The following is a 22,422-nucleotide window of genomic DNA, read 5'->3' as shown; positions in this document are numbered from 1 at the left end:
CCATAAAGGCCCAAAAAATAAATACTCTCACTCTTTGCTAAGGCTTTCTCACATATATGACTTACCAAAAAAATCTGATCCACACAACCCCTAACTGTCCTAAACCCACATTGTTCCTCACCAATTCCCTCTTCTTCTCCTAATACTCTCAATCAAAACCCTCACATAAATCTTCCCAACTGCACACAACTAATTCCTCAGAAACTACTACACTCACATTTGTCCCCTTTTCTCCATGTAAAGCAGAACTATACAGACACCCCTCCAGTCCTCCAGCAGTTTACCCTCCCATGGACACAGTAAACAACCTCATCAGCCAGTCCACCATTACTGTACCTACATTCTTCAGACACTGCATGACATTCATCTATCTCAGCTGCTTTACCTGCTCTCGTCATTTTATTAACTGCTTTCACCTCATCTTTTATTCATTTCTCCTGCATTTTCTTCATCCATCACTGTCATTTTCTTAGTGCCTCCCATTGTAACCACTGTTCCCTTCCTATCCTCCTCCACATTTAGTAACTCCCTAAAATACTCTGCCCATCTTCCCCTTAACACCGCCTCTTCTGTTATCCTTTGTCCATCTGCACCTTTCACCTTTTCTTCTCTACTTGATTCATCTCCCCTTCCTCTCTTAATTTCCTTCCAAAACAACTTTTCATTACTTTCAAATTTTTCTGTCATACTCTTCCCCCATTTTACATCTGCCCTCCTTTTTGCTTCCTTCATCTTACATTTTGCTTCTCTTTTTTCTTTGTACCTCTCACATGTTTCTCTTGTCCTATTTTGCAGTCTGTGAATCCTCATTTCTTCACTACAACCTTCTTTGCTTCATCATCCCACCACTCACTACCCTTCTTTCTATTCCCTCCCAACCTCCTTGTTTCACACACTGTCTTTTCACACCTTGTTACTCCCTCCTTGTTACCCCTCCCTCAAGTGAAAGATGAAAAAACAAATAAATAAATAAATAAAATAAATACATATACCAAGGGCCTTTTCCCCCTTACAAGGGAGGTAGCCAAAGTCAAAAAGCATAATTCCACTCACCCATTTCACCCCCATACACACCACCACCACCACATGGACTCAGAAATTTGCCTTATGAGAGGCTTAGGCACCTTAACTTACACTCTCTGGAAAGACGTAGAGTGCGGGGATGATCTAATAGAGGTGTTCAAGACAAAGCAGGACTCGCAGTAATGGATTTAAATTGGATAAATTTAGATTTAAGAAGGAAATAGGCAAGAATTGGTTTACTAATAGGGTGGTCAATGAATGGAATAGACTTAGTAACCATGTAGTGAGTGCTAAAACTATCAGTTGTTTTAAGAAACAGACAACTTTATGGGTGGGGATGACAGTTGGTGATGGATATGGAACTGCCTTGTGTAAGCCTTATGGTCTCTTGTAGTCTCTTTCATTCTTATGTTCCCCACATCCCTCTCATCTTGGCTCCTGGATGACCGGTCATCCCTGCATTTCACTCACTGGCCTGTGTCAGAAGCAATGCAGCAAGGCCTCTTCATTTAACTGGTGAACTCCTATATTCCCTCATTGCAGTAACATTTAAAAGGGGAGAAAGCCCTTCAGGCTGCATCAAAATATCATTCACACATAACCACTCCCTAGCCCCACCCATATCTCCCACTCACTCCCTTCCATGTATCACAGTATCATCCATACACAGCCATTTTCCACTCACCCCATCTTCACCCCTTCCTCAACAGACATTCCTCTCTTTCCCAATGCCCTTTCTACCCCACCCATCCATCTCATCCTTGATTGCCCCCTCATATTCACTGAGGGGGCATTAATTTAAACAAACCTCATATTTCAAATAAAATGTATAATTTCAACAGTTGCATTAAACCAAATTCAAATAAAATAACCCTATGTAAATTAAGAACTACCTGTATGTCCCTTCCTGTATATTACAATTAAGTAAATACATGATGAATTACAATCAATGATTCTGTCTTTCTAAGAAATCAATCATTGCCTCAAGTTTAAGTGGAGAACTCAGCCCTAAAGTGGTTGGCAATGGTCCTCGGATCTTCCCGCAGACCTCTCAGGGAAGAAACTCTAAACTGTTATTGATATTGTATCACTGTGGGACTGTTTCTATGTTACCAGTTCAACGTTGTAGGGAGAAGAGAGCAGTCACTGGCTGTTAGTTCTCCATGTAGGAAAAAATTTATGAAATGCAGCTCAAGTTGACAGAAATCTTGGGTCCAGTCCAAAGACTAAGTGCCAGCCCCTCAGGGCTGAACCTCCTAATAAAAATGACAGGGTTCATGGGTTTTGAAAATGGGTAGCTTTGCTGTCCATCTTGCAGGATCATCACATGCAGGTACCCATCATTGGTCCCTGTCTCTTTATGATACACATACCTCTTATGAAGTTGTGCATATTCTGGAGTTGCTGATATGTACTGTGCTCCAAGATCTGCAATGCAGTAAGCATTGTGTGGAGCTCTACTTGTTGACATGCGACCGCCTGAAAGAACCAAATGCTGAATTTTTTTTTTGGACAGTTGATAATGAATAAAAATAAATAAATAATAATAAAAAAAATCATGGTCTCTAACAGTTCATTAATTGCATTTATCACATAATCCAATATTTTCTATCTGATGTTACAGAAATACTACCTAGTCCTTTTGCTTTGTCCCACAAAATAAGTTGGCATTGTGGTACTTCTCGACGTAGAATTGCTCCTGTCACAGCACTTGTTAGCCCGCCACCTACAAGCAGGACTCTAGTCATGTTGAATATAAAGATTCTGCAAAAGAAAGATATTTATTCTAGAATAATCATTGTGTACAGCTGTTTCAATTTTATTCAGATTACAAATTGAGAGGATTAGGAGAGAAACAGAGGGAGTAATTGGTGAGGAACAGAGGGGGTTTAGGAAAGAAAGGGATTGTGTGGATAACATTTTTGTGGTAAAACAGATATACAAGAAAGCTTTAGCAAAGGGTAAGGATATTTTTTAGGCCTTTATGGATCTGGAGAAGACTTATGACAGGGTAGACAGGAGGCACTATGAGAGGTTTTGCAGATACATGGGATCAGAGTAAAGATTTTAAGGGCAGTCAAGAGTATTTATGAGGGTAGTTGAGCCTGTGTTAGAATTAGAAATGGAGAGAATGAGTGGTATGAGGTAAGGGTAGGACTTAGCCATAGATGTGTCATGCCACTATGGGTATTCAGTATGTACATGGATGGGGTGGTGCAGGAAGTAAATGTAAGGGTAACAGGCAGGGGATTGGAGATTGTTAAAGAGAATTAAGAAAAGTAGGTAAGCCAGTTGTTGTATGCTGACGACATTGCAATAGTGACAGGATTAGAAGGGGGATTAAGGAAGTTAGTGATGGAGTTTGGGAAGGTGTGTGAGGAGAAACTTAAAGGTATATGTGGGTAAAGGTAAGGTGATGAGATGTGTAAGGGGAGAGGATGACAGTAATTTGGAAACAAGTCTTAAAGGAGAGAGGCTGGAGGAAGTGGATAGCTTCAGATACTTGGGGTCACATGTGGCAGTAAAGGGAGGGATGGAGATGAAGGTAGACTGTAGAATGAGTGAAACAAATAAGTGACTAGGGGGATTAAAAAGGTGTAATGAGAAATAGACATTTGGGAATGGATGCTAAGAGGAGATTATATGGAGTGATTGTCCCAACAGTACTGTATGGGGCAGAGACATGAAACCTAAGAGAGGAAGAGTTTAAATGTTCGAGATGAAATGTCTGAGAAGTATGGTAGGGGTTACAAGGATGGATAGAGTGAGAAATGAGGTGAGGAGGAGAGCAGGGGCGGAAAAGTAAAGGGAGATAGGGTTGATGAAAGAGCATTGGGATGGTTTGGACTCGTGGAAAGAATGAGTGAAGAAAGATTAGTAAAAGAAGTGTGGAAGGCAGAGGTGGCAGGAGTGAGCATGAGGGGATGACCAAGAATGACTGTGTATGGATGATACTGTGATATATATATGGAAGGGAGTTGGTGAACAATAGTGGGGTTAGGGGGTTACGGAGTGGTTATGTGTGAATGATATTTTGATGCAACCCAATGGGATTTCTCCCTGTCTTCAATGTTACTCCATGAGAGGAAGGAGATGTGGTGGAGAGAGTTACCAGTGTAGTTAAGTTAAATAATACAGAAATGTTTACCATTTTTATTATTTTGAATAGGCCATGACTGGCCACTACTTATGATGTACCGGTATGTAGAGTGATCACGTAGTGACTACGTAGACTACAAACACACTACATACATAAAACAAATTACTATATAGGGATTAAGTACTACATATCCAATAAAGAGAAGAATGACTATACTATAACACATATACTAACTATAAGTAAAGAGAAAGTATTAAAACAGAGAACTGCATTGCTTCTGATCAAGGGCAATGGGTGAGATGCAGGGATGACCTGTCATTCAGGAGGAGCCAAGATGAGAGGGAGGGAGGGGTAGTAAATGTGGCTGGAATGGGTGGGAGTGGAATTATGCCTTTTGACTTTGGCTACCTCCCTTGTAGGGAGGAAAAAGCCCTTGGTATATGTATGTACAAATTAGGGTGATATCAACTACATAAGACCTCATACTGTTCTCACTTCTGTAAGCTAGTGAAAAGGTCATGCACAGCTGAACAGAATAGACTAGCAGCAGCTAGAATAAAAGGATAAGCACTATTAAGTATGGTCAGGTGAAGCTGAATTAAATAGCCTACTAGCAGCCAGAATAAAAGGACAAGTATTACTCAATATGGAAGGATTTCAAATATTCCTATTAAGAAAAACAAGAAAAGAAAGTACATTAGGGTAACAGCATCTACACTACTTTGGGGAAAAATGTCTACATAAACAGTAGTATGCTGCAGGTGTTGCTTTCCTGTTTTAGCTTGTGGACTAGGTTTGCACAATGTGATGTGATGAGTATAGGTTCGAGCTTTTGCACAGAAATGTGTGTTCATTTTCATATGCTGTTCTACACACATACATATACCAAGGCTTTTTCCCCCTTACAAGGGGGGTAGCCAAAAAGAAAAAGGCATAAAATCATTCCCACCCATTCCATCCCTGAATACACTCCACACTCCCTCTTATCTTAGCACCTCCTGAATGACAGGTCATCCCTGCACCTTGTCCACTGCCCTGGGTCAGAAGCAGTGTCGCAAGACACAGCACATCCACAGCAAGGCCGCTTCATTAAATCGGCGACCCCCCCTCTCCGTCCCCCCATTGCATAAAATGAGAGGATGGGGAGAAATCCCTTCGGGCTGCGTCAAATTTTGCTCACACATACTACCTCACCTCCCATCCACCCGCCCATTCCACCTCATGCAATCACAACATCATCCATATACAACCATTCTCCATTCACCCCTGTCTTCTGTCCTCTCCCATCCTTCCTCAACAGACATTCCCCTCTTCCCCAAAGCCCCCTTCACCCCATACATCCACCTCATCCTAGGACGTCCCCTCATGTTCACTCCCTCCACATCTGCCTTCCACACCTCTTTTACTAGTCTTTCTTCACTCATTCTTTCCATATGTCCAAACCATCCTAATATTCTTTCATCAACCCTATCTCCCAGCTCCTCTTCCACCCCTGCTCTCCTCCTCACCTCCTCATTTCTCACTCTATCTAGCCTAGTAACCCCCATCATACTTCTCAGACACCTCATCTCAAACACATTCAAACTCCTCTCTTCTTCTGTTATGTTCCAATGTATAAAAGAAAATACCAGATATAGAAATAACGAAGAACCATCAAAACTAGATTTCATATTTACATCAGAGCCCAAAATTGTGGATAAATTAAATACAATCACACCAATTTGGAAAAGTGACCACATACTACTTGAGTTTGAACTAAAATAGGAAATATATATGGAGAGAAATGAGAAATACAGAAAAGGAAGACTGATGTATAACAAAACAGATTTTGAGAAACAAATTTCTTTCAAAAAGAGAGTTGGGAAAAATTCTACACGACACACAAGTGGAAGAGAAATGGATGATTTTGAAGGAAATCTATAATGAAGGAGTGGATAAATATGTATCAAGACAGGAAAATGTGTATATTAAGTGCTGGTTTAACAGAAGGTGCAGTGAGGCAAAATATAGAAGAGATAAAGCTTAGAAAAGATGGAAAAAATAAAAAACCTGGAAAGTGGCACATACATATCAATCTAAGGAATGAATATGTAAAAGTACACTGGGAGGAAAAAAGAAACTATGAAAAAGACGTAACAGAAAAATGTAAGGACCAACCAAAATTATTCTATAGATATGTGAACAGTGAACTATAAAACAAATAGGAAATAGTAAAATTACACTAAGTGAATATAGAATACATAGATATAGAAATGGCTGAAGTCATGAACAAACACTTTAAGTCTGTGTTCACTGGAGAAAATATACAGCATTGGGATGAAAGGAGTGAAGTGAGATCCCCCCCATGAGAGAAATAATTGTAACATGATAAGAAATAATGGACCAAATAATGAACCTTGATGTCAGGAAATCACATGGCCCAGATGGAATTGCAAACTGGATACTAAAAGAATGTAAAGATGAACTAATAGACAAAATATATAAGGTAATAAGCTGCTCACTCAAAGAAGGAAAAATACCAGAAGACTGGAAAAATGCCAATATTGTACCAATATATAAAGGGGAAAACAAGGAAGACCCAACAAATTACAGACTGGTCTCCCTTACAAGTACAGTAGCCAAAATTTGTGAAAAATTTGTCAAAAATGGATGGACAAAACATCTGGAGAACAATATACCAAATCCAAGACAATTCAGGTGTAGACAGGGAAAGTCATGGACCACAAATTTGATCTGTTTCTACTCAAGACTAGATATAATACAAGAAAGGGATGGATGGGCTGATTGTGCTTTCCTAGATTTACAAAAAGCTTTTGATAAAGTACCACACAAAAAATTATTAAGAAAACTGGAAGCCATAAGAAGGATACAAGGAAAACTATTTAAATGGATGGAGGATTTCTTGCATGGAAGAAAAATGAGAGTAGTGCTCAGAGATAAGAGTTCTATTTGGGAAGAAGTGATTAGTGGTATCCACATGGATCAGTACTGGCTCCAATAATGTTTGTTATTTATGTAAATGACATGGATGTGGGTGCAGAATGTTACATGAACTTCTTTGCAGATAACACAAAACTGCTGAGAAAAGTAAGTACTGAAATGGACTGAGTCACTACAGAGAAATCCAAACAGGGTTTAGGAATGGAGTCAGAAGTGGGAAGTGGACTTCAACATTAAGAAATGTAGCATAATGGAATTTGAAAAAAAAAGTCAGGAAAATATAAAATTGGTACAAAGGAAGTAAAGAAAATGAGTTCTGAAAAAGACCTGGGAGTAATTATCACAAAAGACATGTCTCCTGATGAACAGATAAATAAAATTGTCGGAGAAACCTACAACTTGCTAAGATCAATAAAGGTGGCCTTTACCTACTTGGATGAAGAAATGGTAAAGAAAATACTAGTCACACTGATAAGGCCAAGACTGGAGTATGCAGCAACACTATGGATACCAGTACTAAAAAGAATATAAGGAAAATTGAAAGAATCCAAAGATCAATTATGAAGATGGCCCCAACACTTTCAAAATTGTCATACGAGAGATTGTCAAAACTGGAATTACAAACTCTGGAACAAAGAAGAGAAAGAGGTGACCTATTGACCATCTATAGAATCATGAGAGGCATGGAAGTCCTTGATAGAGAAGACTTACTAAATTGGGATAAGAGAAATACAAGGGGACATGAAAAGAAACTCAAAAAGGACAGTTATAGAAGGGACCTGAAAAAGAACAGCTTTCCACACAGAGTGGTGGATGTCTGGAACAAATTGGATGAAACAATAGTGTGTGCAAACACCATACATGAATTTAAGAGCAAATCAAATACTAATATTTTTTATATCCTTGTGGCAATGCTGCTGTGAGAAGAAAAAGAGGTTTTGGTGAGTTCGCTTCATTTATTGTAAGGCACGAGTGAACTGGTTTTACATGCGGCAGGAGCCTTATATATATATATATATATATATATATATATATATATATATATATATATATATATATATATATACACACTATGTGGGTTGTCACCCATGGTGCGTAATTACATAATTGCACTGGATTAGGTTAGGTCAGGTCAAGCAGGTTCACACTATAATTATTGTAAAAAAAGTATATGTACATATATATATATATATATATATATATATATATATATATAACAATAATGCTGTCCTACAAATTTTAATGTAATTCTGATGATTGATATTCATTTCTATTGTGGCCCCCATCCACCCTACTTACCTAACCTAGCCTGGCTGTAAACATCAAGGGGTTGCGTTAATCTCTAAACTGTAGAAGTCCCCCTAGCTTCCACAGGGACAGAAGAGAATGAAGGGAAAGGGGGTAATAATAAGCTAAGGTAAAAGCAAAGTATGTGAGCAAAACAGAGCAATGCATGTTATTTAAATTTTATTCTAGAATTTAATATATTTATTTGCTCATTTTTCACTAAAAAATACTCCTTTTGAAATAAATTTGTTAATACAAATATAGAAAATATATATATGTATATGTATTGCAGGGGAAGGGACAATGCCCTCCTGGTCATCTAAATAACATTCATAATGAGATATAATGGTAATAGTTTACCACTAGACTATAACTGCAAGTGACATTATTGGTTTTTATGGTGTAGTTTTGCATGATTCCATCAGTCTGGGATGTTTTTATGTCCTGTAATCTAGGAGGGAGGGGGAACCTGTGAGAAGTCCTCTTTTTTTTTTGGGGGGGGGGGAGTATTACATAAATAAGAAACAACAGTGACTAGAAAGTAGATTCAAATCTGAATCATATGAAGACCCACACAATACACTTGATTTTACCATGGTACATGTGGATGTGATTTTATACCTTTGTTTTTTGGTTACCTCTCTTTAATAATAATAATAAATTAATTTGGCAAAGAATCAATATACATGAAGTGCAGATAATGACAAGAACACATAGTTCGAAATAATAATTGCAAATGGTATATGTATGTACTTGTGCAGGTTTTTAATTAAAAAATTGACCAAATTTGAACTCAATAACACACCAAATACGAGTATTGTTAGGTAAAACAGAGGGTAAAACACTCAACTGACTGATGAACCCCAAATCAATGAATAAATATATCTTGATAAAAAATTACGTTCAATGATTGGTAAAATTCCAGAATCGCACAAACACAGATATCATGAAATTTACATTGGCCAATAGGTCCTCATCTAATATATCCTAATTTAACCATTCCATACAAAAAATAAATCTTTCAAAATGCAAAATTAAAGTGAAAAAATTTAGCATGATAATGGAATAATACCTAATGATTTTGTCCCAGCTAATGGCAATTCTAATCAACTGATAGACTGACCCAAGGCCAGAGTAACTACCTGATAAGTATTCATAATTCTAATGCCAAATAAATTAATTTAGCTGAGCTTAGACTTAGAAAGGAATGGGCTAATCAAGGTGATTCAATGATCAGTTTGTGACCAGTTTTTCCATTCATTTCCAGTGCCTTGGGCATCAAAGGGTATTTCACTACTTTTAAGATATTTTTATGAATATATTTAAGCAAGCCATTTCACACTAACGACCCATCACTTAACTTGTACTCCTGCACTGATAGGAAACTTTGTCAGTTTTTGTTTACAAGATTTCAGTTTCATTTACTGGTATTGTCCATTACTCTGCATCATAATAACAGAAAAATACAACAAGGCTAGTACAACATTTCCTGCCTCCGATATCAATGAAAGCTGGCAGCTCCTTATTCCCACCTTCCACCACTTTGCAGCCTCAGTGCTTTCTGCTTCTGCAACACCCAATGACGCAACACAGCTGCATAACATTTGCCGGACACGAACGAACGATTAGCAAAAATGTTTCATTGAAGTTATCATTTGTATCTCGGCACGGTTAGCTAGTCCTACATTTAAAACGAAGATTTATGAACATTTTAATACCATTTGTTTTAGGGAACACCACTGAAATTATTGCTGATGTATTGGGAGTGACTGTGACCTTTCAATTTCAGTAGGTCTGGACAACACAGCTGAGAATAACATAATATAGCCTAGAGAACTTATAATTTCTTGGTTTTGGTCATCATAATAACTTACTAACATAGGTCCATTGGTAGCTATCCTTGCCCTCTTCTCTGATTAAACCAGGATCGTTACCACTACAACTGCAGTCGGCACCCTCCTTTTCCTTTCCCACAGCCGTCTAAGTGTTTGTTTACTTGGGAATTAATTTGTACAATCGTACCACCAAGTGGCGGCACGCAAGGCTAGCGTGCTACTTGCTTTTGCTACTTCGTTAGTAGAAACTATCTCGAATACAATATTCTAGACTTAAGAACATCTCGGCAATGTGTATAACATTCGCATGAGTTTAACTTCTCTTAGCACGTCATTCAGCTTCTCACTATATGACGCAAGAGTAATAATGACACTTGGAATCTTGAAAAACAATATCACATCCGATGTTGTTTCTACGTAGAATCAAAAGAAGAAGCAAAATCAAGGTGCATGCTAGCGAGAAATGTCTGATGTGCCGTCACCTTGTGTCTGATAGAAAGGGAGTTTGTTAGGAAAAGCACCACGTGAGGACGAGGTGTGTATATTCGTACGCTATTTCGCTTGTTAGAGATTGATCTAATAATACACGATAAAGCTCTAACGAACGAATCATTGTCACGATAAGGCCCGATTCACACTAGGGCAGGGTTTCTCAACCTGTGGTTTACGAGTCAGTTTACTGGAGGTGCTGGGACGACAACCGAAAGATTACACATTTAGAACTAGAAAGAGAAAATGACTGCTATGGAAGTGCAAGCCGCATCATGTCATTACAATTTGAACCATTGGATATCCATTGCGGTACCATTGTATATTCAGTCTTAATACATTACCATTCTATATGTTGTGTCAGGTTAATGGGGGTACGGGTCGATGGTCTGATGAATCTCTGGGTACGTAATAGGAGAACGTTTGAGAAGTTCTCCACTAAGTTCTAGGACGGTCGCGCTCCGCTTACGGTGCGGTAAAATATTATCACATGCAATGCAACGGAAGAACACGCATGGACGGTAAAGGTAGAATTGTACTACTCGTCGTTAAACTTGGAGTCCAACTTTTGTATTCGTTCATTCTACAATAAGTAGTTACACATAAGTCTAGCCTTGCCTTGTAGAGAAATTCCCACTAATCACGTAAATGGAGCCCGATCCTCAATCCAGAATGAGAAATCTCATTGGCAGACCCAACGCCTATGTCACTTTCTCAAATATTTTATACCAAATAACATAGAACGACCCGCGATCTCTCTAAAACGCATAATTGACAATCTCTGCATATCTTACATTCACACTCGACGGTGCAATGGTAGCGTTCGTTGCCGCCACTACGACGGTCCGAATTCGAATCCTGCCCAGGGCTGAATAATTTCAATATTGCTGCGCTACGGGTCGTTACTCCAACTCTCGTGGGGCGGGGAGTTGGAGTGTGTATGTGCGTGTAAGGTCACAGCGTTACCCATAGATCGGTCATATATATGAGCCCTGAGTTCTCTACCGGGAGGATAATAGCTGTCGATCACGAGTCCAACACGTGATCCAAAACCATGGTGAATCACAGAACTATGGTGCACTAGAGAGAAGATATTTGCCATCCATAGAAAATAATAATTGAAAGGCTGACTCAATGAGAGAGTATATTATCATTACACAGTCGAGATGCCTCACATTCCAAAGCGCCTCTTGTAGTCGTATCTTCTCTATTGGAGCATGGATAACTTCAGTATTCCACTCCATCACGGCAAAAAATATAGATATCAACCAAAAGGTGCAAAGTTTTTGCACGTAAGAAAAATTATCATTGTTATACAGCAGTATTCAAACGACTGTTTGGTTATTGCCAAAATATAAAATCAATTAAATACATTTTCTATTTCAAAATAATGTAATACTTTTAAGTACATTACCTCTTGTCACTTGGAAGGGGGAAAAAGCCTTGGTATATGTATGTATGTACATATATATATATATATATATATATGTATATATATATATATATATATATGTATTTACCTATTTGTATTTTACGGGAAGGGGACCTATGCTCGTGGTGTCCCATCTTCATATCTCATTTTATCTAAACTATTTTTAAATTCATGTATTGTTTTTGCCCACACTACTTTCTCATCTAACTTGTTCCAACTGTCTATTACTCTGTGAGGAAAGCTGTTCTTTTTCAGATCTCTTCTATAGCTGTCTCTTTTGATTTTCTTTCCGTGTCTTCTTGTATTTCTATCATCCCATTTTATCAGATTCTCTCTATCAGTAATTTCTATGCCTTTCATGATTCTGTAAATAGCTATCAAATCTCCTCTCTCTCTTCTTTGCTCTAGTGTCTGTAGTTCAAGTTTTGCTAGTCTCTCTTCATATGATAGTTTTGAGAGTGTTGGTGCCAATTTTGTAATTGCTCTTTGTATTCTTTCAAGTTTTTTTTTTTACATTTTTTTGTACTTGGTGACCATATCATTGCTGCATATTCCAGTCTTGGTCTTATCAGGGTGATTAGAATTTTCTTCACCATTTCTTCATCCAGGTATGTAAATGCAACTTTGATTGTTCTTATTAAATTATAAGTTTCTCCAAAAATCTTATTTATATGTTTCTCAGGTGACATATTATTCATAACAATGACTCCCAGGTCCTTCTCATTTTCTACTTTTTTTATTCCTTCTTCTCCCAATTTATATGATCCTGTTATTCTGTTTTTGCTTTTTCCAAATTCCATTATACTACACTTTTTTGTATTGAACTCCATCTCCCACTTCCTACTCCATTCCTGTACTTTATTTAGATCACTCTGTAGTGATTCAATCTTCTTCAGTGTTCAGTCTTTTCAGTAGTTTTGCATCATCTGCAAAGAAGCTCATATAGCTTTCAATTCTTTCATCCATATCATTAATATATATAGCAAACATTATTGGGGCCAGAACTGTTCCTTGCGGAACACCGCTTATTACTTCATCCCATTTTGAGTGTTTGTCTCTTATCACTACTCTCATTTTCCTTTCTTGCAAAAAGTCTTCCATCCAATTAAGCAGTTTGCCCTGTATTCCTCCTTCAGTTTCTAATTTCTTAAGCAACTTCTTATGTGGTACTTTGTCAAAAGCTTTTTTTAGGTCTAGAAATGCACAATCAGCCCATCCATCTCTTTCTTGTATTATATCTATTAGCCTTGAATAGAAACATATTAAATTGGTGACGCATGATCGTCCTTGTCTGAATCCAAATTGCCTTGGATTTAACACTTTGTTTTTTTCTAAATATTTTACCCATCTACTTTTGACAATTCTTTCACAAATTTTTGCTATTGTACTTGTTAGAGAGACTGGTCTATAGTTGGTAGGGTCTTCTTTATTTCCTCCTTTATATATGGGTACTATATTTGCTTTTTTCCAATCTTCTGGAACTTTACCTTCTTTCAAGGAACTGTTTATTATGCTATGTATTATGTCTGCTAGTTCATTCCTGCATTCTTTCAAAATCCAGTTTGCTATTTCATCTGGTCCATGCAATTTTCTGACATCAAGATTACTCAAGTGTGTCAATATTTCGTTCTTTGTTACTTCTATTTCTTTCATGGGAGGGACTTTCTCTTTCCATTCGATCTCTTCAGGTTGTATGTTCTCCCTTGTAAACACTGATTTAAAATGTTTGTTCATAATTTCTGCCATTTCAATTTCCTCTGTGTATTCAACTCCTCCTTGTTTTAATTTCTCCAAGTCTTGTTTGTTTTTCAGTTTGTTGTTTACAAATCTGTAGAATAGTTTTGGTTGATCTTTACATTTTTCTATGACATATTTTCTCTTTTCTTCTCTGCACGTTTGTACATATTCATTTCTATAACAAGTATATATTTTCCATTTTTCAGGCCTTCTGTCTTTTTTCCATCTGGTCCAAGCTTTGTCTCTTTTGTCTTTTAACTCCCTACAACTTTTATTGTACCAGCATTTTACATATTCTTTTTCTTGTTTTTGTCTTGGGACATACTTTTCCACTCCTTTTTTGTAAAATTTTGTCAAAATATTCCATTTCTCTTCCACTGTTGTTTCTTCTTTGTATATTTCTTCCCAGTTTTCTTTTTGAAAGAATTCTCTTATTTTATCAAAGTTTGTTTTTTCATACATCATTCTTCCTTTTCTATATTGTTCATTTCTTTTCATGTATTTTTCTTCATTTAGTTCCAGTTCAATCAATATGTGGTCACTTTTACTTATTGGTGTTTTATATTCAATCTTGTCCACTATTCTAGGTTCAGATGTAATTATTAGGTCTAGTCTCGATGGTTCTTCCTCATTTCTATACCTAGTGTTCTCCTGTATCCACTGTGTCATTGTATTGTCAGTAATCATCTCAAGTAGAGCGTTTCCCCATGAGCCGTCTCCACCCTTTACTGTCATCTCTTCCCAGCAGATTTCTTTGCAATTAAAGTTGCCCATCATAACTATTCTTCCTCCATCTTCCATTATCTTATTTAATGTTATCTTTGTGTCCTCTAACATACTTTTATGTTCACTCTCTTCCCACGAGGCTGTTTTTGGAGGCACATAATTTATCACAAACTTTCTGCTCTTCTTATCTCTGTCTTCCACTTCAATCATCTCTACTGTATTCTTTCCATATGTGACACACCTCACGTTTATATCCTTCTTAGTCAGGAACATAACTCTCTGTTTTTAATCCAATGATTATATGCATCATGTCCTACACTGTTGGGTGGTAGTGGACCTTTTAATTTTGTTTCTACAATTCCCATTATGTCCGGTTCTTTTTCCTTCAAATAATCATTCAGCTCATTCAATCCTGTTATTAATCCATCTATATTTGTGTAAGACACTCTTAGTTTTCTGTCACTTCCATTGTGTTCTCTGTTTCCCTTTTGTTTTTCTCTTGTATGTCGAATTTCCTTAGTTTCATATTCACTACTCTCCAATAGAATCTCTCTTTTTCTGACTGTTCTGTTCTCATTTTTTTCCTTAGCTTCAAGTCTTTTCTTTTTTTCTTCCTCTCTTTCCTCTTTATTCATTTCCCTTTTTATCCATACCTTTTTGTATTGTTCACTTGTTGCTAGTTTACCTGTTTTGGATAAGATATTCTCTGCCGTCGTTTGTGACCTGAATTCAATCTTAACTGGTCTGGTCTTATCTGTACTATACTTTCCGAGTCTGAACTTCTCTTCGATTTGTTTCATTATTTCTGGTTCATCTTCCTGAACTAATTGTAGTAAACTGCTTACTTTTTCATTTTCCTCTTTGATTCTTGAGGTTCTATCTGGGTTATGTTTCTCTTCCATTCCTAATATAATTATACATTTCTTTTTGTCTGCTAGGTCTCTTACAATATTCTCCTTCTGCCTCATCACTTTGATAACTGAGTCTTCAGTTTGTTCTTTCATTTGCTGTTTAATTATATCAGTAAATGCAACTTTACTATTTTCCTGTATCTTCCTCCACCCCTGTGCCTCTTTTGCTATTGTTTCTTTATTGTCTTTATTGTTCCTTTTTAATTCTTTATTCTCCTCTTTTACTTCTCTTAACTGTCTTTTTAGTTCTTCTATTTCATCAGTTAAGTTTTTGTTCGCCTTCTCTAGTTCTTCCAATCTTTCAACCTTTTCTGCAAGTTTTGACATTTTACCAAACCAGTCATTTGTTCAAGCCTTTCCTCCAGTTTTGCTAGTTGGGGGAGGTTGGTATCCGCCTCCCCCTCTTTAAATCCTTGGAAATTATTATCCTCACCTTCCATTGAATTGTTCTTATCTATGTTTCTAATCTTTACATTTTTGTTAGACATTTCGTCGTCACTAAATTGGTTGGGACCTCTTTTATTTACATGGCGTCTGCCTGCCTGGGCCAAGTCCTCTCCTTCCTCATTTCCTTCCATTTCCCTCAGTAATCCCTTCCCTTCTCCTTTTTCCTCACTTTCCCACTACACCACGAGCAATTTCCCCCCCACCCTGTAAATACAATAGGTACTTCCTTTGCTTTGGGATCCACGAAAATTTCACTTTTTCTTCATAACATCCTCTACGCCATCCGTTTGGTGGAGTGTGTGTGTGTGTGTGTGTATATTCTTTTTTTCTTTTACCTCGGATATCTTCCGATGTGTGGAATACAACAATATTGCGTTGGACGTCCCTATGCTTGGATTCCAACCCAAATCTATCAGCGTTGGACAAAATCCATCCCTAGGCTCGAAATCCAACCCACCCGTTGACTAGTATAACCGTACCTTAACGGTTTAGGAGCGTTCAGCTCACAATCCATTTAACAGATATTTTGACCGAAGCTGTTTGACCGTTACTGCCAATTTGAACATCTGCCACGGTCTCGCTCAGCACCTGTTCCACGTCATTCCTGATTCCACAGCTAAGGGCTGGGTTGTAATGATACCAGTATGGGGAAAAGATGGATTGCAAAATGAAAATGTTGCATTTGGAATACAAGAAAGGTAGGTAAATGATTTAACAAATTTGTTTATATCTATATATATACGTGGCATTTCCCCCTCTTATAAAGGAGGTAGCCAAGTAAAAAAAAACCGCACCTATTCCATTATCATCCAATACCGATGCCTCCCTCTCATCTTATCTCCTTGTGGATGAAGGATCATCCCTATCTCCCACCCACAGCCCTGGGTCAGAAGCAATGCAGTAAGATAGAGTACATCCACAGTAAGGCCGCTGCACTTAATTGGCGACCCCCTTCTCCGTCCCTTTGTGCAGTAACATTAAAGACGAGGAGAAATAGCTTTGAGCTGCATCAAAATATCCACACACAGCTACTCCCTACCCTTCCTTGCATCAAAGTATCATCTATACACAGCCATTCTCCACTCACACCTATCTTCTGCCTTCTCACTTCCTTGTTCAACAGACATTCCCCTCTTGCTCAAAGCGCCTTTCACTCCATCCATCCATCTCATTGTTGGTTGTCCCCTCAAGTTCATTCCATCCACCTCTACCTTCCACGCTTCTATTACTAATCTTTCTTCACTTATTCTTTCCATGTGTCCAAACCATCCCAGTACTCTTTCATCAGCCCTATCTCCCATCTCCTTTTCCACCCCCACTCTCCTCACCTTACTATATCTAACCTTGTATCCCCAATCATATCTTTCAGACACTCATACATAAACACTTACTGAATTAGATTAACATAATCAATTCCAGTTTGTTTCATATGAAATGGTAATAAAATAAGTGAAAAAATTAACTGTATGACCTAACTTTGCCACTCTATATTGACAACATGGTGAAAAGAAGAAGCTGGGTGGAAATAGGTAGCCATCTGGCTTATGAAGGTAAAACATTAAATAATCTAAAATAATAGCCTGTTGTCTCCTGCAGAAATGTATTTTCTAGTCTTACTCAATAATAATCTTATAAATGTTTGTTTATCCATTTATATTCTATCATTCTGCCAACACAATGAGCCAACTGGGAGGCTGAAATAGCTTTTCACTGTTTCCCTAACAGTAAAAGCCTCCCTTGCAGCATATCCCCTCTTCCTCTATTCGCACCTCTTTTCCTCTTATTGTATTTGGTGATGGTATGCCAACAGTATCTGGTAATGTAACATCTGGGTGTATTAGATTGTGAAGTATGCATGTTGTTGAAATTATAGCATGAACATTAAGGCTTAGCTTTAAGTTTCCTTGAATATATCCTAAAAGTCTGCACTAAAATACCATGGGTTCACACAATATCCTTCCTGGCTATAGATGATCTCTAGTTAAAAATCCTTTTTTCTAAGCTAAAGAAAAACTGAAAATGTCTTTTTATAGTTGATAAAACAAAAATATAAGTATGAATACAATTATGATCTGTCATCCACGAGGAGCTAAGACGAGAGAGAGGGTGGTGGATGGGAGTGGGTGCCTTTTGACTTGACTACTCTTAAGGGGGAAAAGGCACTTGGTATATAGACTATTATTTATACTACCATATTTTTTGTAATAAAATCCATTCTTTTCTATGTTCAAACAGTAAGTAGAAATATATACAAGTTGAAGTATGGAAAAGTAAAACACCCTTACAATAGAAATATCCCTCTAAAACTTAAAGTGTGGGCCTGTGTTATTTGTCAACTTTTACATTATAGCTCTTTTTGTAGTCTGAGAAAATGGTACTGGACTATCAAATGTTGAAGATCAGTAGGGTTTGGTGGCGCCAAAGCGGCTGAACTAATATCCTTCCAATTTAGTCGAATTATTTTCTTCATCCTGCTTAGCATCGATATGGATGCTTATACTGACGATGGCACATCAGCTATCAGGGTTGCCAGATTACTAAAGCAGAAAAAGGCCAAAAGCAACAACAAAATGAGCCAAAAAGGCCAAAAATATGCAGTAAAAAGGCCAAACATTTAATTATTCCACTTCTCAATTCACCAAATACTATACGATATGTACTGAGCACTGAGCTATAGTGGTTTACTGGAGTGGCGATCTGTGTATACAAGCGCTTTGTAGTTCGTCAGTCCTACCCCTGGGCAACGGGTGATGCAGTGGCCGCCATATTGGACCCCCTATGATTATATTGCGTACGAACTTTGATGTTCTATATAGCTCAGTGGTACCAAGTAAAAGATCATATGCATACAATGAATTAATGGTTCTTTATTTTTCATAAACAGTATAAAAAGTAATTCAGAAGTATGATGATTTGTTTCATAATCCTTTTTAATGAGAAACAGAAATCAAATTAAAAGTGTAGTTTTTTAGCAGCATGCAAGTTTCATTGTTATTTTTTTCACAAACAATATAAAAAAATATAATCCTTTTCAAGAGCAACAAAAAATAAGTCAAAATTATATTCTGCATTATAGCACCAGACTTTGGTAACCAAGGAAACATAACCAGTGTTCAAACATAGTCAATCACATCATCACATACATCATATTCATCTCCATACATATTTGCAGATGAAAATAAGCGGTACATATCAGGTGTGACCACAAAATTCCTGCAACACAAACCTCTGAAGTGCAGATGGGTTCTGATGCGAATAATGGCATCTAGGGTTCTAGTACTCAGTCTGTTTCTTAATTTTGTTTTAACTATTGTAGCATGAGAAAATATGCGTTCAACAACAGCATTGCTAACTGGTGTGACAAGACAGGACAATGCATATGTTGCTAGGTCTATAAAAGATTTGTTACCGAGTGTGTCATGGCGATTACCTACTCCTATCCAGAACTGAACAGAGTCATCTGGTATTTTGTTGTCAAATACTGCCTCTTCAACCCAGTTTACATGTAATACATTCCTATACTGCTGTTCAATGGCATTATATTTATGTGTTCGTAAGGTAGGGAATGGTAGATCCTTATATGGCACCCTTGCTGTTTGACTCAAAATTTTTGATGGGTGAAGACTACTGAGACCCTTGTATATGTTCCTCGTAGGAGGCAGACGTTTCTCAACTTGCTTGATGGCCTCCACGAGAAAGCTGTAACATCGGACCTTGACGTCCTGAACTTTCATTTCACCACTAACTTGATGCATCTCGATATACCTCTCCACTTCCATGGCAAAGCGAGCTCCAAAATCTACTTCAGATATAGCTAATTCACTTCCATCTGGGCTGAAAACTCTTGCCCGTAGACTATGATGATGTTGAGCAAGCTCACTTTCCATGCTCTGAGGATCGGCATCCGTGGCTTGAAAATATGAGTTGACGCGTTCAAACTCCATAACAATGGGTGTGACACAGTGAAAATACCAATAGTTGATTGGATCATTTAAGATGTCAGAAATCATACGTGCCTTATACCTGGCATCAGCTCCACTAGCCTGCTCAGCACACATGAAGTATGCCTTAAGTTCTTCCCAGTTCATCAAGATGCTGTACATTACTTTCCCGCGTACTAGCCATCTGGTCTGAGAAGCTTGCTGAAATGGCAGCGAGGTTCCTTTCCTTTCTTCAGCTGGGTCCATTATGCTAAACAATTGTTTGTAAGCTGCCCTCCTTACTGTACTCTTGGAAAACCATTTTGGTATTTCTGAAATTAAAAATCCCAAGCATGAAGGCAGCTTCTCAAATGCATGCTTCACGCACAGTGCTAGAGAGTGACAAATACATTTTACTTGCACACAATCTGGAGACTCCTGCTGTATTCGGGTCCAAACCGAGTTATTAACTCCAGTCATAACTGAGGCACCATCACTTGCAAAACCAATGCAGTTACGAAGTTCTAAACCTACATTTGTAACAGCAGCTTTAATCACAGTGAATAATGCTTCCCCTGTTGTGTCATTGACAGGAATAAGACCAACAAACTCTGTTACTATTCTATTTTCCTTTTTGCTGCAGTAACGTATCGCAATACATAAATACTTCACTGTCCCAACATCGGTTGACTCATCTACTAAAAGGGCAAATTTTTCTCCTTCTAGATCCTTCTTCAGTTCTTGTTTAAGGGTTGGGGACACAACTTCCGTAATCAGTTTGCTACATTTAGTTCTATGAAGATTTATTTTTCCTAAGATGCTACCTTTCCCATTCTTTTTTATCATTTCACCAATGTGGTCCACAGAGGAAGTTGAGCAATGGCAGCAGACTGCAACAGCAAGTTCCAATTCTGCCTGTTTGACATCGTTGAGTGCTGTTGCCTGAAAATTTATTGGTGGTGCAAGTGCTGGTGATACTGTCTTCTTCTTGTGTTTCTCCGATTTTTCATGGTTTTGTAATGAGCACATTTTGGGGTTCAGATTACTGTGACATAACTTACAATATGCCTCACCAGAGCCACCAAGTGCATATTTCACCCACATAAACTTTTTCTCCCACTCAGCTCTGTACCTCCTGGCACTGTCATAACTAGTGGTGGGCAGCTACCGGTAAAGTTACCGGTTTTATCGGTAACAGCCTTGGCGGTAGCTTACCGGCAATAATTCTGCTACCGTTAAGGTTCCGTTAACCGATAAGCTATACCAAACACTCGTGGCGCGGTAAGCACGTCTCGGCTTGGTGGTACTGAGTGACGGTAGTGGTGGGCAGCTACCGGTAGTTACGGGTTTTATCGGTAACAACCTTGACGGTAGCTTACCAGCAAAAAATCTGCTACCGTTTAGGCTCCGTTAACCGATAAGCTATCCCATAATACTCAGAGAGCGGTAAGCACGTTTCGGCTTGGTGGTACTGAGTGACAGTACTGACGGCCCTACGTAGGATGAAAATTAACAGGAACGTATTCAACGTGCTAGATCGTCCTGCTCCCTTCTCGGCCCACAGATGCACAGTACGAAATGTACGTATTCGAATATGAAAATTAACAGACGTGCTAGATCATTTTGTTCGCATCTCGGCCCGCAGAGGTTCAGTGCAAAATGTACATATTCGATTAGTCAGCCTATGTGATCTAGAAATGAAGAGGTGGTCAAACTACTCGAAAACTTTTCAGTCTGCCTGGTTAAAGGATCCCCTGTTTAAAAAAAGGTTTGCGGAAGTGAAAGAGGATGGAAATAAGGCACGTTGTAAAGTTTGTAGAACGGACATGAAAGCTCACAGAACGGGGAGATTGGAGAGACACTGTTTCCGCACTTACCAGATCTTCACATTTAACTTTATATTTAATGTTTATTAATATATGCATATTTACATAAATGTACGCAGTTGCTCATGAAAGACACCATCTGCATGTTACAATCTATTTGTACTGTACTTGTATTGGAGTTAATCACAAACAAGTTCACAAATACACTTATCAGACTCGCACGAGTGATGACTGACAAGGATATATATATAAGCTATGGGTTGGGGCAGGGAATACAGTATACCACAACAGACTCACGGAAAGCAGAAACAAGAATAAGCGGGCAGAGATGATCAAAGATTCTGGTGGATTAACACTGTGCCCATTGAAGTGGCCTCTACGACGCAAGGTAACGTGTTATTCAAAAATCATATTTTGTTAGTGATACGCATATAATTATTATTCGCGTAGTCTTAAGTAACTAATATTTGCGAGCCTTACCCTAGATTGGTGGAGGTGGCGCGCGCTGGCGATTCCGGTGGGCATGTATCCAAATGGATACACAGAATAAAAAAGTGAAATAAAATATATGCGTGTGTTTTTTGTCCATTTAAAGGTACTATAATATAAATATAGGGATCGTAGAGTCCTGCTAATACAAAATTAACGTAATTCCAATATAAAAAAATGACAACTATGAACAATTGAAAAAAACTTTGACAGAAATTCAAAGGGTTGAGATTGTGTTCCTGAGCCTAATATAAGAGGAA

At 38.0% G+C, this 22,422-nt stretch overlaps 1 protein-coding gene across 7 annotated transcripts in view; it reads right to left on the bottom strand.

The window, feature by feature from the left end:
• The window catches only part of LOC143041491 (renalase-like), a 34,955-nt gene extending 24,589 nt beyond the window's left edge, over positions 1 to 10,366 (bottom strand). For 2 of the 7 annotated variants that reach the window (XM_076213430.1, XM_076213436.1), the window contains exons 1-3: positions 9,832 to 9,851; positions 2,657 to 2,787; positions 2,397 to 2,502 (exon numbers count right to left, since the gene is read on the bottom strand). In XM_076213430.1, the coding sequence (XP_076069545.1) occupies positions 2,397 to 2,502; positions 2,657 to 2,787; positions 9,832 to 9,836 (242 nt within the window). In that variant the 5' untranslated portion in view covers positions 9,837 to 9,851. Of the gene's footprint in view, positions 1 to 2,396; positions 2,503 to 2,656; positions 2,788 to 9,711; positions 10,001 to 10,224 lie in introns of those variants that run through there. The other 5 variants (XM_076213431.1, XM_076213435.1, XM_076213433.1 and 2 more) reach the window with 5 other exon arrangements.
• Positions 10,367 to 22,422: the final 12,056 nt, after the last annotated feature.

The sequence above is a fragment of the Oratosquilla oratoria genome, chromosome 31, assembly GCF_046742065.1.
Source record: "Oratosquilla oratoria isolate Oo_2021 chromosome 31, ASM4674206v1, whole genome shotgun sequence".
In the NCBI taxonomy this organism is placed as follows: Eukaryota; Metazoa; Arthropoda; class Malacostraca; order Stomatopoda; family Squillidae; genus Oratosquilla; species Oratosquilla oratoria.
This window is presented reverse-complemented; position numbering and strand designations above follow the sequence as displayed.